At 44.2% G+C, this 16,666-nt stretch overlaps 1 protein-coding gene across 1 annotated transcript; it reads left to right on the top strand.

Annotated features, from left to right (window-relative positions):
- Positions 1–2,914: 2,914 nt before the first annotated feature.
- SNX18 (sorting nexin 18) lies at positions 2,915–16,297 on the top strand. Its single transcript, XM_053448060.1, has 2 exons — positions 2,915–4,581; positions 15,558–16,297. Exons 1-2 carry the CDS (start codon positions 3,021–3,023, stop codon positions 15,809–15,811), a joined length of 1,815 nt encoding a protein of 604 aa, XP_053304035.1. The 5' UTR covers positions 2,915–3,020; the 3' UTR covers positions 15,812–16,297.
- Positions 16,298–16,666: the final 369 nt, after the last annotated feature.

The raw sequence follows: 16,666 nt of genomic DNA, 5'->3' as shown, positions 1-16,666 counted from the left end.
CCATCTTGTCCAACATCAGTGCCTGACCGCACAAATGCTCCTTTGGCTGAATGGACACAAACGCTTACAGATACACTCCAAAATCTTGTTGAAATCCTTCCTGGAAGAGTGGAGGCTGTTATAGCCATAAGTGGGGGAGGGGGCAAATACATACTAATGCCCATGGTTTTGGGATGTGATGTCCAACAAGCTCACATAGGTGCGATCTTCAGGTGTCCACATACTTTTGGGCATATACTGTATATTCCATAGGACACCAACAAAGTGACGGGAGCTCCCCTTTAGCAATTCTTTTCATGTATTAATTTACTTTAATGTTTTTTTCAGCTGAAAGACACTAGGTGTCACTGTATGAATGAGCTGGGAACACGCTAACATGTTAAGGGACGGTCTAACATCCGTGACATCCATACCATAGAAGAATGCATATTAAAGTGCTCTGTGAGTAAACTTAACCCTGTGTGCACAACGTAAATTCTACTAAAACAAAAAAATAAAACATAGCACTTACGTGATAGAGATTTTGCACCATGATTTTGCATGAACGTGTATATGGAGGCTGGAGTGTTACCTGGTTATTGACTTTTATGAATTAAAATGCATAGAGGAATTCTGTCTGCATGGGCCTTGCATGTGATGGATTTTGGCAAATGCACCTAATGCTCGGCAGTGAGACATCCATCCAGCACTATATAAAACTCATTCTATATAGTATATTTATATACTGTATAATATATATATATATATATATATATATATATATATGTGTGTGTGTGTGTGTGTAGTATATCTATATATTTGATTTCAGTGGGAATGTTATCCTGCCAACGGTTGGTGTGAGACGAGTTGATCCAAGAACAGTCAACGCTTTAATAGCCCTACTCTCTGCTGAAGGAGACGAGTCTGCCCTGCGTCCACAAACGTCACGTTCCTCTGGGTGGCTTTCTGAAAAGTATTTTCACAAATACTCCCATAGGACAAAAATCAACCTATGGAAAGAAAGTCAGAATTTCTGCCCATTTCTAATTAAGAGGATTCACAAACATCAGAACTCATAAAAAGGAAAACTCCCAGCAGCGTCCAAAAGTTCTTTTTAATAAAGCATGAATTAAGTGTGACCATCTATGTGACTTTGACCTGTTAATAGTTACTTTAAATAATTACGGCATTCAGAAAAATGTTTTTTATTATACACACAATTTTAATGAAACATGAATGAATTTGACAGCAGCTAAGAAGCATTTTACCCATAGTGAGGATAGCTGTATGGGTGACCCATGCTATATTAGCCTCCACCACTTCTGCTGGAAGACTGTTCCAGTAATCTACTACTCTCTCAATATAGAACTTCCTTACATCTAAATCTCTTTAGATTTTAGATTAGTTTTAGATTATGACCTCTTGTTCTAACATTTGTCCTGCTTTCAAATAATCTTCCCTCCTGTACATTGTTAAATCCCTTTAAGTATTTGAATGTTTCTATTACATCTCCTCCTGCAAACTACGCACATATTTACAGGTCCCCTCTGAACTCTCTCCAATGTGTCGATATCAATCTGTAGATGGGGGTCTCCAGAACTGTCCCCAATACTCTAGGTGAGATCTGTAAGGTGTCAGAACCTCTTGTATTTATTGAAAGTCAGCTAGACCTTTATCCTCGTTAATATAATTCCCTTCTTTTCTAATTTCTCGCTTATATTTTAGTTTTTGTTTTTGAGCGTCTATTAATGCTTTTTGCCTCCGTAAACTTAGCTGTATTTTTGCTCCCATCTTCCTCATTTTGAGTCTGTTTATAGTTCCTAAAAGCTAGCTTCTTCTCCTGAGTACCGCAGTGGTTTCCTTTTAGTCTTACTAACAAGTTTAATGCAACCTTCTGCAGCCTTTAGCAGAGTATCTCTTAAATAGTTCTATTTATGTCCACCATCAAAGTCGTGGAGAGATGAGTCCCGTGTTTACGAACACATTGAGGCGTTCAGCGATGTAGCTCACTTGGTCATACCCACGAAACATTTAAAGCTCTTATATAAAGCTCCTCTATCTGCGTCCTCAGAGAATATCAGTCCAAGAAAAGCTATCAGCTTTTGGGGATACCTGGAAGAGGGATTTAAGTCAGAGGCACCGAGCCACTGGGTCCATCAGAAGGATCAACCAGAGGCACTGGGTCCATCAGAAGGATCAACCATGGGCACTGGGTCCATCAGAAGGACCAACCAGGGGCACTGGGTCCATCAGAAGGACCAACCAGGGGCACTGGGTCCATCAGAAGGACCAACCAGAGGCACTGGGTCCATCAGAAGGACCAACCAGAGGCACTGGGTCCATCAGAAGGATCAACCAGGGGCACTGGGTCCATCAGAAGGATCAACCAGGGGCACTGGGTCCATCAGAAGGATCAACCAGGGGCACTGGGTCCATCAGAAGGATCAACCAGGGGCACTGGGTCCATCAGAAGGATCAACCAGGGGCACTGGGTCCATCAGAAGGATCAACCAGAGGCACTGGGTCCATCAGAAGGATGAAACAGGGGCACTGTGTCCATCAGAAGGACCAACCAGGGGCACTGGGTCCATCAGAAGGACCAACCAGGGGGGACAGTGAGGCAGCAAGAGGGAGAAGAGTCACAGATTAAATAGTGGTCCATAAAGAAGGACAGGTATTTATGACAGGCATGACCAGAACTGTGAGACTGGGAGAGTGAGGGGCAGAAACAGGAGGATAGTCCAGATGGGACTAGTTGGGGAATCACAGGAGAAGAGGGTGGTAGACCAGGGGCGGCGAGGAAGGGGCTCTTTCTGTATTAAAGTACCACTCACACACGCAGCACAGATGCCCCTAGGGGGGGTACACGTATCAAAGTTTGAAACGCTCCTCAGCACCATGTGACCACGGGAGGTCACATGACCAGATGACGTCACACGGTCCTTTCGCAGGATCGGAACTAGCCGCTACCATTAGATGATCCGTGCCATAGCGGCTTCGCCTAGAGCCTGTCTGGGGTGTCTGCTCTCCCCGCGCTCACTATGGCTCTGAGGGCCCGCGCCCTCTATGACTTCCGAGCGGAGAACCCGGGGGAGGTGTCCCTGCGGGAGGCCGAGCAGCTGACTCTGTGCAGCGAGCAGGACATCGAGGGCTGGCTGGAAGGAGTCAACAGCCGGGGGGAAAGAGGTCTTTTCCCGGCCTCCTACGTGGAAGTGATCCACACTGAGCCTAACAGCCCCCCTCCTCCGCCCCCTCCTCCCGTGGATAACCGCTACGCCAACCTCCCCACTGGAGGCTACGAGACTCAGTCCCACGGCCAGCCTTACCGGGGAGCGGACACCTTCCAGCAGAGCTCTGCTGCACCCCCGCTGGGCTTCTCTTACCCCGGGGGTGCCCTACAGCCCCGACCGACCTCACTCAGCTACCAGACCAGCCAGCCCAGCGACGACGACTGGGATGATGAATGGGACGACAGCAGCTCGACGGCGGCCGATGAGCCCGGAGGGGTCCCGACTCCTGGATACTATGGCGGTTTCCATGACTACGACGGCGCCGGCAGCTCCAGGTACCGAATGTCCACTCGCTCCGAGCTGCCCCCGGGTTCCTACGCCACCAGCGCGTCATTGGCCTCCTCTCAGGCGGGCAAGGGCTCGGCCACGGTCAGCCGCAACCTCAACAGATTCTCTGCCTTCGTGAAAACCGGCGGTGAAGCGTTTGTGCTGGGGGAGGCGGCCGGTTTTGTCCGGGATGGGGACAAGCTGTGCGTGGTACAGGGCCCTCACGGTCCCGAGTGGCAGGAGAACCCCTACCCGTTCGGCTGCACCATTGACGAGCCCACCAAGCAGACCAAGTTCAAGGGCATGAAGAGCTACATCTCCTACCGCCTGCTGCCCAACCACACCGGCCTGCAGGTCTACCGCCGGTACAAGCACTTCGACTGGCTATACGCCCGCCTGCTGGAGAAGTTCCCGGTGATTTCGGTGCCCCGCATCCCAGAAAAGCAGGCGACCGGGCGTTTCGAGGAGGACTTCATCTCCAAGCGCAGGAAGGGCTTGGTGTGGTGGATGGACCATATGTGCAGCCACCCGGTGCTGTCCCGGTGTGACGCCTTCCAGCACTTCCTGACCTGCACGGACGAGAAGGCTTGGAAACAGGGCAAGAGAAAGTGCGAGAAGGACGAGATGGTGGGAGCCAACTTCTTTCTGACCCTCAGCACCCCCCCAGGGGCAGTTGTTCTGGACCCTCATGATGTGGAAGCCAAACTGGACTCTTTCAAGTCGTTCGCCAAGAGGATGGATGAAGGGGTCCTCCATCTGAACCAGACAGCTGGGGAATTTGCCCGTAAGCAAGCCTCTGGGTTCAAGAAGGAGTACCAGAAGGTTGGTATGGCCTTCAAGGGTTTGGGACAGGCTTTTGAGATAGACCAGCAAGCCTTCTCAGCTGGACTCAATCGGGCCATGGCCTTCACTGGAGAGGCTTATGATGCCATTGGAGAAATGTTTGCTGAGCAGCCACGTCAGGATCTGGATCCCATTATGGACCTGCTGGCAGTCTACCAGGGCCACCTGGCTAACTTCCCAGACATCATCCATGTCCAGAGAGGTAACTGAGTTTTCTGGAGGGGGGGGGGGGTTAAAGGGAAAGTAAATGTGTTTAGCAGGCAGTGTGTGTTCAGAACATCAGGTCTTGTCTGCTAGGCTGGTCTCTGATGCATCATTCATTTTAACTCTTCTTACAGCAGTGAAAATATGCCACATGTTCCTCTCACAGTTGTAGCTGGTTATATTGCTTCATCACTCTGTATTTAACTGTAAAAGTCCCTTTTAAGACATGACTTATAGCTTCTTACTGGACAGAGCAGTGAGTCATTTAGATAAGAACAATAATTATGAGGCTGCTTTTAAAATATCAAAAGTAGGCCATGGGTGTAATGCCTTTAAAATCATCTTAAGACCTTTTGGAGGCGTTGGAAGCCTCCAGGAAGTGAGTTGATGGCCATCCTATAAAGATACCTGCAATCATCGTTGTTACCTGCGTATTAGGATATTTCAGTATGAGCTACAGAACCTAAAATGGTAAAAGGTTTTATCTTCCGTGATAATTTTTCAACGTCGTTTTGCCTCCTGCCGTTTCATTGCATGCACATACATACACATAGCGTGCTGGCTGGGAGGCGGAGGTGAACGCTGGAAAATAGTTTCGCATGGTTTATGGCTAAAATTAGGCTGGGGAAGCTGTGGACAGATGCCCTGCGATCCAAACGCTTGCGATTAAGTCATTGCTAGGCTTAGAGCTTCCCTTCTTCATCACTTTGAACATTTTTGAAAGGCTTTGGGCATACAGGACACTCTCCCTTCCCGGTGGCCTTTTTGCGTTCCTCAAGAATTTGAATGCCTTGCTCGAATAACCGCTTAACTTTACTACACAGTCTACGTTTTAACGAAGAAACTTATTTCTGCTCATATTTAATGTTTTTTCTTCTGCTCTTTCACACTCCTTATCTCGGTGTCCAGGTACTACTGGTGGCCTGTAGAACGCAATGTATATCATTGGCCTATATGGTTTTCACAGCTACGGTATATACAGGCTCAATATTTTATGACTTATAATATTTTTTTTTTTCTTGTTATGGGAAGTCGATCTGTACTTTGACTCACCAGCCTCCTCTCAAAGTTTTGTAACAGTGCTACTTACCCCTCATGGAGTCACATGACTTAATATTTTGTTTCTCATGCCTTTGATGGAAATTATGCCAGGTTTGCCCAGTGACTGTGCTATTTCTGTGGGTTTTGGTGAATGTGGGCACTGGTAGCGGTCCGTGAGAATGTTGACTGCCAAATGTCTTTCTTTTTGGCTTAGCGATAAGGCTTGATTAGGGATAGGATGTTCACAAGTTAAAACACAATACGTGGTTCAATGTTTTGAAGTTGTAGCAAATAGTAGGGTTCTGTTCTGAAGATTTCCATCTTTTAAAAAGAAAACCTGAATAGCGGGCGCGGGCACCAATATGTACGGCAGGGGAGTGCCCAAGTGCTAAACAAAATATACATATATTATGAAAAGTGCACTAAAAATGTAGGTTTGGAGCTAGTTCTTTAAAAAGCAGTTACTGGTAATTGGTATAAACCCAACCGCTTGAGACCGTGCTATATGAAGACGGGGCTATTTTTAAATTCACTGTTGGTGGTTTTGATTTTCAGTTTCCGTATTGGTGAGTTTACATCTTGATGTCCCAAGTGACGTCTTAGACATATAGAGCGAGACATTTAAAGCGTGACCCGCAGCTTTCTTTAGAAATGCAGTGCTGGGTATCTGCCCCAAACGTACAGAGAATAGGGCGTGATGAGTGTCAGAAATACACTGATATACTGTGACCGGTATAAGTCATCCTTTCTTACTGGCCTGTTTAGCACAGAGTCTATTGCGCAAACTGTACATCCTTAAGCTCATGAAGGGTCTACCCCTAATGTCACTTAAACAGAATGTACAATTTAAAGTGATGTGGTAACTCATGCATACAGAGATATTCAATTTGTATGGGGGGGGACAGGAGTTTGGCCTATGGAGAATCGTCTGTTTTAGTTATACTACTATGGCCGAATTGTGAAAACACAGTTGGTGACGTTTAACAGGACTGTCCAGATAGCTGGATTATTATTATTTTTTTTAATAGCGCAGACAGGGTTCAGTGTTTTGTTATGATTAGGGAGGAACATCTCAATAAGTGGTTTTTGGTTGAGAATTGCTCTTACTATCATACGAGCCGAAGGGATGGTTACGTTTGTTGAGCCAATCTATTGGTTATTTGGTAAATCCGCTTACCGGCATATCTCTTTATACATATTGTGGAGTGGGTCTGGTCCTGCTGGGGTAACTTTTATCTCCACCCCCCCCTTCGCTGGTTAATACCCCTGTTACAGCAATAAACTCACATTGACTTTAAGGTCCCAATGAAAGCGTGAGTAGGACCAGGTCGGGCTCCTGAGGCTCTCGCCCCTGCCTTACCCGGCTTTTCTTATTGTAAATGGTTTTGCTAAATGTCTTGCGTTTATTAAGCAATAATCTTTAATAAAAATAAATGGCTCAAAGGAGATCGTAATTGTTACCTTTTTTTGTATTAAGCCACATTGCATGCAGCCACTGAATAAACCTCGTCCCGTGCATACGCCGTAATCATTTCATTGCCAGATGATGGATCAGCACATCACAATATAACAAATTCCGCCCTTTATGGAGGTTATTTGTAAAGTGATTCAAAAGTAGTCTTATAACCATAGCAACCAATGGAATGGGCCAGTCAGCAGGAGCCACTGGTTACCGTGGCAGTGTGACAACTTTTCAAACTTTGCACTAGTCATTTTAAAGTTGCCTTCCAGCCGTTATATACATTTTTCTGGGGTCCCGCTTGCAAATGCATGGGGAGGGTGCTGCAGTAGCCTTCCGTATATATGTTTGCCCCTCTGCCCCCACACTGCATCCATATACATCCCTCCGTTAGCTCCGGTGCTGGCTCGGCAAACACCCCGGGCAGGGGTCCTGTTTAAACCCCTCTGCCTAATGTGCTACAAATAATTTCAAAGGGGTCCCTTTCCTGCCACTGGTTGTTACAGGGGCTGCAGCTTCCTCTTATGGGTTTTCTTTCCTTTTTTCGAAGAATGCATATTTAAGTGCTTATAGGCTCATTTAATATTCAGTCTTCTATAACTGTACCTTCTTAATGCATACCTAACATCTTAGAAATTAGAGGTTATTCTTCTGTAGAACAGTTTAAAATTCTTCTATTGTTCCATGTAAATAATGTGTAGATTACCCAAAATGATATGAGATATGTGTGAAAGTCTTAATTATGCCCCATGTCGGCGTGTGGGAAGAGCAGCATTGATTATTGTAAGAAGTTTATTGCCGCGTCTGATGAGCGCTGTGTAAAAGTCACACTTTTTCTATGAAGCACCCGGTTATTCTGCAGTCTTTAGTGTAATCAGAATCAGATTATTTTACGGTTATGGTCTTGCATAATTTACTGTTCTGCAACAGTGGTGTTTTATTATGATGTAAGCGTTTGGTCGTTAGTCTGCAGGATTAACACACCAGGGGTTTTATTGTGTTTGTGGTCAAAGAAAAAAAAAAAAAATTGGATTTTGATCCCATAAGGGGGACCGGTCAGGCGCAAGGATAGTCATACTAACTCTTTACGTAAAACAAGCAGTGTTTGTCTCAGTAAAGCCGATAGATAGAGATATATCTACCCATCGCTCAGGGCTGGGAGAGTGGCTCCATCAGATTCCAGGGACAGCATTACATTTATTTATATAGATAGGAACAGATACCATGCAGGACCCTCAAACCCCCAGGGCCCGTGGTTGAGGAATACCAGGGGCGAGAAGGTACTTTTGATATATGTATATAGGTAAATGTATGGAAAATATCCATGATAAGCCATTTATGGGAGGAGGCGCGATTAGCTGGTTCATGTGTACATTTAGCTCTTGATACGTATGTTGGTTATTGAAACTATTGGAGAGCCTCGTGGGCTTTCTCTCTCGCCAGTGTCCGCTGTGATGTGTCTATTAGAGGAGAGCTACTGTTCAGAAAGCTAATGTGTCCATGTTGGTGGCAGATTTCAATATATGTTAAAGATTAAGTATCAAGGTCAACCATATGGAACGATATTTTAAATTTGCATATTGTGGGTATTCTGTAGAAAAAGGGATTTTGGAGCAAAGTTTGAAAGGTGGTGGTCTTACCATGGCAACCAGTTGGGTTTATTTCTAGGGTAATTGGACATATTTTCACACTTTGCACTATAAATATAAAAATCACTGAAAATCTATAAAGTGCAATGTATCGGCTCGTCTTGGTCTGTTCGTTCTAGCGTTGTCATTCCCTTTGAATGTACGGACTGTAAGAAGTGCTGCGTGAATTGCCGGCGCTGTATAAATAGAAGATTCCTCCTTGGAGAATTGGAGCTGCAGTTTCAGTTTGAGACGCTCTGGAGTAAGAGTTGTTATTGTGAGAGAAGTATTTTTTTCTTCTTTTCTGAATAGAATATATGTACTCATGGGTGCTGTGATAAAACATGTTTTGAAGGTTCCCACTTTCTGTTTATTCCGGCGTTGGGGAGGGGAAGGTGAGCGATCTCCTTAGAAATGCAACACGGGGGGCACTTCATGTATACAGAGAAGCTAAATGTATTGTGTGTGGAATAATATTGCAATTGTACTGTTTATGATCACACTGAAAACACATTGTTGCCAAATCAGAAGGGCATCTTGTCACAAAGTCCTTGGCAGTTGCCTTTTTCCCCTCTGAATAGTGACTTGAGCGGCCTTATTCCTGCATTCCATCACAGAGAAGCCTTTCATAGTTTTCAGTCTGACCTCGTCTTCCATCTAATATCCGGGTTCTGGTCCTGTAAATGTTGCTACAACTATTAGTAGATTTCACACTTTCTAAGGTGTGGATGATGATTGTTAGAGGACTGCAATGATAGACGTCCCCTCGGGTCCCGGTAATTACAGCTCACTGCTTGCAATGATTCTGCACTTTCCTCGTCTGTATGGAGCGATAGACGGCAGTGAGAAATGTCTAGCGTGACGGATAAAGGATGCAGAACGTCATTAAACTGCTCCCAAATCCTCACACGGGGTATGTGTTTAGGGCAATTGGCACGCAGGGAAGGAATGAAACGTTTATGTGGTAGGTTTGTTTATAGCCGTGTATTGGCCCCTGGCTTTTACAATGTGAGAGCGCAATAATATTTATTAGAGACCTCTGACTGCTCCTCGCCGTCTGTCTAAATGACTGAGCTACCTGTTTAACAGCTTTTGCTGTTCTCAGTGACCTTGTTTTCAACTCCTACTCGGGTGTATAAATAATATAGAAATAGATATTCCCAGCTGCCACGTATATTAACTTCAGTGCTGGGAAACATTTGTAGATGAATACAGGTTTTTGTCAAAGTTTTTGTGCACCCTTGGTGTTTACAGATTACAGTAAGAAATATGTATTAGACATCCGCATTCTGTGTATACAGCGGGGAGCCATGTGACCCCAGCATACCAGGTATGTTACAAACAGCATAACTTATAGAACCAATGGCATATATAGGATGTCCTGGGTTAAGAGTTGGCCCTTGAGAACAGATCACACACAAGATTGGACAGCCTGGTGTGCCCTCCGTGCTTCTAGCATTACAAGTACTTTCAGGGCTTAGTAACTATAGGCAGGGTTGGCAGGAGAGTTATATTCTATACAATATACATTATACATTATACTGCACTGAGTTATATACATTATACTGCACTAAGGCCCAGCCTCCGTATGTTTCTGCTCCAAGTAGCGCTTAGCTGCCCCTGCATAGTTAAAGCAGTAAGAGCACTTGGAAATCTTCTTATTGATTAAACTAGGCCAGGAATGGCCCCCTTTATAATGCATAGTGAACGCAAACTTTTTCCATTGCCCTATTTAGTGAATAGATCCCTGGGTTACAAGAATCCCAAGCACCGCTTACCCTGAAACTGTGTATATGCCCCAAACCATTAAAAACACATACATAACATTTATATAAAACATGCTGCATTTTTGGGATGTATGGACAGAAAGAACAGCAGGTACTGAGAAGAAGAGTTGATGCTGAAGAGATATTCACCAGTATTCGTGTACATCCTCCCACCGCCATTAAACTGCGTGCTGAAATCGGCCTGTGAAACCACACAGCACACACTTATTTCCTTACACGTTGCATGCGATGAAGTAGAGCCTGAGGTGAAATGGAAATGTATTTTATTGGCTTTCGTGATGTTACTTGAAAAAGGAGACTTTTTTTTGGTCTGTAGCAATCTTAAACTTCCGGTTTCTGTGCTTCCATACAATATGAATGCAAGGAAACCAGGGGTCGCCAAGTCTCTATTATTCTAGAGATGATTAATGGATATTGCATAAAATATATGTAATAGAAAATAAACTCAAACTATTGATCAAAACATTAACTATTTGTCAAATGATCTGTTTACGAATTGATAAATAAGTAAACATGTTAAAATATAAGATAATAAACTAAATTGTCCCCATGGCGGCCCTGGTCAGTGCTACTACTTCTCCTGAAAACCCTGGGTGCCAGGAAGGGATTTCTGGTCACCATGGCAACCTGGTGGTTTCTTGAACCCTGAAGCAAACATACCTGTAATGATTGCCTTTGGTTTATATGGTGCCAGTGTACACAGCGCTTAAATATGTATGTATGTATGTACATTCAAAGGGTCTGACAGAACTAGAACTGGCAGACAAAGTGAAACATTAGGTAACGAGGGCACTGCTCGCACGTTTACAATGTAGAGGGAATGGGGTCAAGAGAAACATGGCGAGAGTGCTGTAGATGGATGTGTAGGGGCCAGGAATATGAGAGATGTCCGCGGACGTAAAAGAAAGGTAGAGAAAAGACAGAATGGGAAGGTTTGGACTACCAGCGGGTAGGGCAGGGACACCAAGGGCCGGTGCTCTCGACTGGTTAAGAGATTAAGGTGTGAATAGATCCGGGGATAAGCGGTCTCTATATCGTAAGACAGGAGGGAGGGCAGGATAATGAGGGCTGTAAGAGAGACTGTTAAATATACCATTGGAGTGGACAGGGTGCGGTAAGAGGGCAGATATAGGAGATAAGGGGTTAGTGGAGCAGAAAATAGAAAATAAAGATATAAGAGAAGACGGATGTGACAAACTGTACCAAATGAAAACTGTAAGAGAATGCCCATACTGGAAACCAAGGGCCAAAGGGTTAACTTTGCACAGAAGCAGAAAAATACTATACAAAACTTCTAGATGAATATGGAGATCTCCTGGTGCAGTCTGGATACCGTTTGCAGATGTGGAGCGGTTTGCTTGGGGTTCAGTTGCTGGGATGTGGGAATGTGGAGGAATCTTGGTGTTCTTCTTTAACCATTTAATTGTCTTTGATCATTTTTCATGATTCATATTGGATCCATTTGGGGGTGGGGGTGAGTATATACTATCCTTGACACCAGATTCCATTAGACTAATAGAAGTTCAGCCTAGCATCCACGCCCCACACTGATTCTAAAGATGGCAGCGTAGCGGGTCTAATGACTGTTGAAATTGTACAGGAAATAAATAATTACAGAAGAGCCGATCCACTCTGTTTACGGCAAACACAGCTGCCTTAGTATTTGGCCGACACCTGGTAATGATGCCTGTGCTTTATTGTGGCTGTAGCAGCCGTGACAAACACACCGCCGGTGGCTGCCGGGTTATACAGTGCTGTCACCCCAAGCAAAGAACACGAGATGATAAATTTACGTTTTCCCGCTTCATACAGAAATCAGTTTGTATTTTAAACCAATGCTTCTAACCCAGTCCTCGGCAGACACAAAGCACTGCAGATTCTCTAGATATCCCGGTATATCGTTCATCCTCGATAGTCGGTTACGTTTTATGGCTATATTGTCATTTCTCCACTTACCGCGGAACTTCTATTTTTTTTTTAATTATGAGTTTATAGTATTGTGTATGTGAAAAAGTTGTTTGCCACACATGGACACCTATAATAGAATGTCTCAACAGTTCTACTTGGCCTCGTATGTAGTAGGTCACCATAGGGATCGCAGTTTCCCAAGTTCGGTCTTAAACCCATAATCAGTAGCTGGAAAGATTGTTTCCATTCATCTATACCAGTGTGTCTTACATACCGTATTTGCTCGATTATAAGACGAGGTTTTTTTTTTAGAGCAAATGCTCTGAAAAATACCCCTCGTCTTCTAATCGGGGTCGTCTTCTAATCAGACCTCAAATAGAGGTCTGATTAGGAGACTAAGATCCAGATCCCCCGCACCGCTGCAGGGGACCTGGATCCTCCAGTCTCACCCCCCCATCATACACACACTTACCGGTGCTTCTTGCTTTATTGCCAGTGCAGCGGGTTGACGTCTACGCGATCCGCGTTGACAACGTCCGCTGCAGCCGGAAGGAGGTGTGGCTAGCAGCGGGGGTTGTCTGCGTCCGTCGCGTAGACCTTCCCCGACTGTCAGAGATCAGAGTTCCCTGCACCGGTGCGGGGAACTCTGATCTCTGACAGCCGGGGAAAGTATACGCAACGGACGCATACAAACCCCCGCTGCCAACTCCACCTCCTTCCGGCTGCAGCGGAAGGCGACGTCAACCTGCTGCCCCGGCTGGACGCACCGGTAAGAGAGGGCTGAGAGGGGGAAGGGGGGTGAGAGAGGGGGGGAGAGAGAGAGTATGTGTGTGTGTTAAATGGGGGTATAGGGTGTGTGTGTGTTAAATGGGGGCATAGGACATTTCTGGAGTGGCGTTAAGGGGGCATTTAATAGAGCACTCTGCCTCCTGAAATGCCTTATACCTCCCTATATGCCACTCTGCCCCATAATATGCCTTTTAACCCCCTAAATGCCAGAGTGGCATATAGGGGTATAAGGCATTTCTGGAGGCAGAGTGCTCTATACAATGCCTTTTAACTCCCTTAATGCCACTCTGCTTCCTGGAATGCCTTATACCTCCCTATATGCCACTCTGCCCCATAATATGCATTTTAACCCCCTAAATGCCAGAATGGGATATAGGGGAATAAGGCATTTCTGGAGGCAGAGTGGCACATAGGGGGTCAAAAAGCATACCATGGGGCACATTGGCATATAGAGGGTTAAAAGGCATATCATGGGCCACATAGCCATATTGGAGTGGCAAGCCTGGGGGCAGATGTGTGTAACTGGGGGACAGGTTGGAAAATACAAGAAATAAAAACAAAAAAAATATTTTTCTCAATCATAGCTTTTATTAAAAAAAATAGTTTACATGAATTAACATTTACTGGTAAAACTTTTTTCCTTTGGGGTCGTCTTATATTCAGGCTTTTTCTTTTTTTTCCTAAGTTAATAATCAGATTTTGGGGGGTCGTTTTATAATCAGGGTCGTCTTATAATCGAGCAAATACGGTAATATATATATATATATATATATATATGTATATGTATGACCAGATCACTGCAGACTTGCGTTCTGTCCAAGGTGCTGTCCCATGTAGATAAAGACCCAACATAGAGGGGCAAGCGACAACCCCCCCCCCACACGTCTTTTAAAATTACTGAAGTCATTTATTAAGGCTTCCTATATAACTTGGGCTATTGGTTTCTTAATTCCGTTACTGCTTTGGAGAGATTTCTTTTAAACGTAAGGTGTTATTTTTATCTTAACTAACCAGGAATTTTTTGTCCTGAAGTCCTTGAAGTAACTGAATTCCGAGAACATAAACTTATGTTTCTCCTGGAGCTGTATGCGTAAGGGGTTTTCCTAAATGTATATTTTGGTTACTTAGGTGTGTATACATCATTACATAGCTTTATCTAACACTATTTGGGGGGAGTGACATATCTTCAGACATGTCCAGTACTACATTTGTTTGATTATACAGAATGAACGCAGCTTTCTTGTGTTACTGCGGGACTTACAATGCCCCGTCTTACCCCGCGTGCCCACAGGCTACGATTATGCATCCATTAAAGAAATATGAATGATTGTCTTTCGGTGGTTATAAGTTTCATCTATGTGCGTCTCCCCAGCCCATTGTATGTACACCATATTTGTGTATTGTGTTTTTATTATGCTGGTGCTGATTAACACAAAAATCAAACGATTTTGTGGTTGTGGTGCTTCCTTTTTTTTTGCTGAAGTGCAAATTCCATGTTAACAGACCAGCAGTCGTCATAGTTATTCATATCCTCTTGGACACGGCCCTGCTTACTCATGGTGAATCTGACCCCATCGCCGCGCAGTTCAGCGTTAAGTGAAGCAACACTTTAGATGGTCTTTATGGCGTTCGTTTCAATGCTAATGATTTAATGCACGGTTGGCGATTTAGCAGAGAGAGAAATCTATAATCCAGTTTTAATCTATGCTGCAATAGATTGTATCGGAGCATAACATAAAAATGTGAGAATACATTTAATCATTTAATGGCATTTAATCATAACGGTTGTATATCCTTTGCCTGATCTGAGTTACTGTCCCCCAGGAGAGGCAGGTGTGTGTATCTGGGGTCGGTTGTTCGCTTCAGTTTTGGGAGTGATCCGTCTGATGTTGATGGGAGAAGCATGGAAATATACGCTTGAGTTGCTGTCGTATAACCCTTCATCTCCTTTAACGTATATTCACGTTGTGGACGCGTCTGGCTCGCCGTTTTATGTCGAGGGACAAACTCAAAATATTAGTCTTGTTTTTTGGAAACCCTCCGTATGCCTGTGATTTCTATTTATACTTGGAATTTCCAGGTAAATATTAGAAGGCCCGCTTTATGTTTTGTAACCAGACCGCAATATCTGGAATCAAAAACGCTTGGAACTGATTAAATAGCAAAGGAAGCATTTGCCTAAATCCTTGTTTGTTTGTGGCCCCTTGGGGTCTGGAGTTCAGTGTTATGACCCTGAACTGGTCGTTGAGGTAGAAAAAGCTGTTATATTCTTAAATAAACTGGTCTGGGGAATAAAATGCCTAGCTTGCTTTATTCTATGTGCTGTATTATTAAAGGATCATCCTCTTTGGCTTCGTTTCAGGGGCGCTCACCAAAGTCCGAGAGAGTAAGAAGCACGTGGAAGAAGGCAAGATGGAGCTTCAGAAAGCTAGCGACATCCAGGAACGCTGTAACGTTATTTCCTACGCCACCCTGGCGGAAATACATCACTTTCACAAAATCCGAGTGAGGGACTTCAAGTCGCAAATGCAGCATTTCTTACAGCAACAGATCGGTTTCTTTCAGAAGGTGACACAAAAACTGGAGGAAGCTCTTCACAAATACGATGCGGCTTAGGACGTCCGTGGGGACTCTGAACTTATTCTCCCCATTTAGGGGATGGTTTATTGAACTTGGGGCCGTATCCACCCCTGCAAAAGAAACAATCTGTTGCCAATAATTGGCGTTGGTACACGAATAGTCGTACAAATATCTTTTGGCATACTGTGATGCAGAAACATGGAACTGTACGTCCGTTCCATATAGTTCCAGCATAGCACATTTGTATTTAAATTATATTATCTTTCCCTACACTACCGTTGTACCTGTGTTCTGGAATGCTAAGTATCACGTTCACGCGACGTATATTATTACGGTGCATACTTCCAATCAGACTCTGATTAACACATGTAACACTTTGTTGCCTTTTTATACTCTTATATCTGGATTTAACAGATCCTCTGTTTACAAAACTTCTACTTGAGCAACTATTCTATTTTGTGCCTTCTTTAGCATTTTTTTTTCTAGTAATAAATTCATATTTTATCATGGAGTATCATTCCAGTACTGAGCGCAGCACATTTTGTTTCTTTTAACATCTGGGCAGCGTTCCTTCACATTCTGCTTGCTCAAGGAAAGGTTGTTTGGCAGTGTCAGAGGGGCGCTAAATCATGGATCGTACGTTACTGCAAGTGGAGGCATACGGGAAACTGATAAAACATGGAAAAGTGAAATATCGCAGGTGGATGTAGAAATGCTGGCTACCCTCTCCTCCCTTGGTTTCTAGAAGTTGTTTACATGCATGCCGGTAAATGAATGGGTTAAAAGAGTATAATATTAAAGTGTAAAGGTGACTTACTCGTTAACAGTTTGATGTGACTTGGAATGATGGCTCAGCTGTTAACCGGGAGATGACACAATTATCAGCTACTT

The sequence above is a fragment of the Spea bombifrons genome, chromosome 1, assembly GCF_027358695.1.
Source record: "Spea bombifrons isolate aSpeBom1 chromosome 1, aSpeBom1.2.pri, whole genome shotgun sequence".
NCBI classification, from domain to species: Eukaryota; Metazoa; Chordata; class Amphibia; order Anura; family Pelobatidae; genus Spea; species Spea bombifrons.
This window is presented reverse-complemented; position numbering and strand designations above follow the sequence as displayed.

What these genes read in the sequence shown, in the direction of transcription:
- SNX18 (XM_053448060.1), top strand. Translation starts at nt 3,021, where the DNA reads ATGGCTCTGAGGGCCCGCGCCCTCTATGACTTCCGAGCGGAGAACCCG. An exon ending in CATCATCCATGTCCAGAGAG is followed by an intron (nt 4,582 to 15,557) that starts GTAACTGAGTTT and finishes GCTTCGTTTCAG; the next exon opens with GGGCGCTCACCAAAGTCCGA.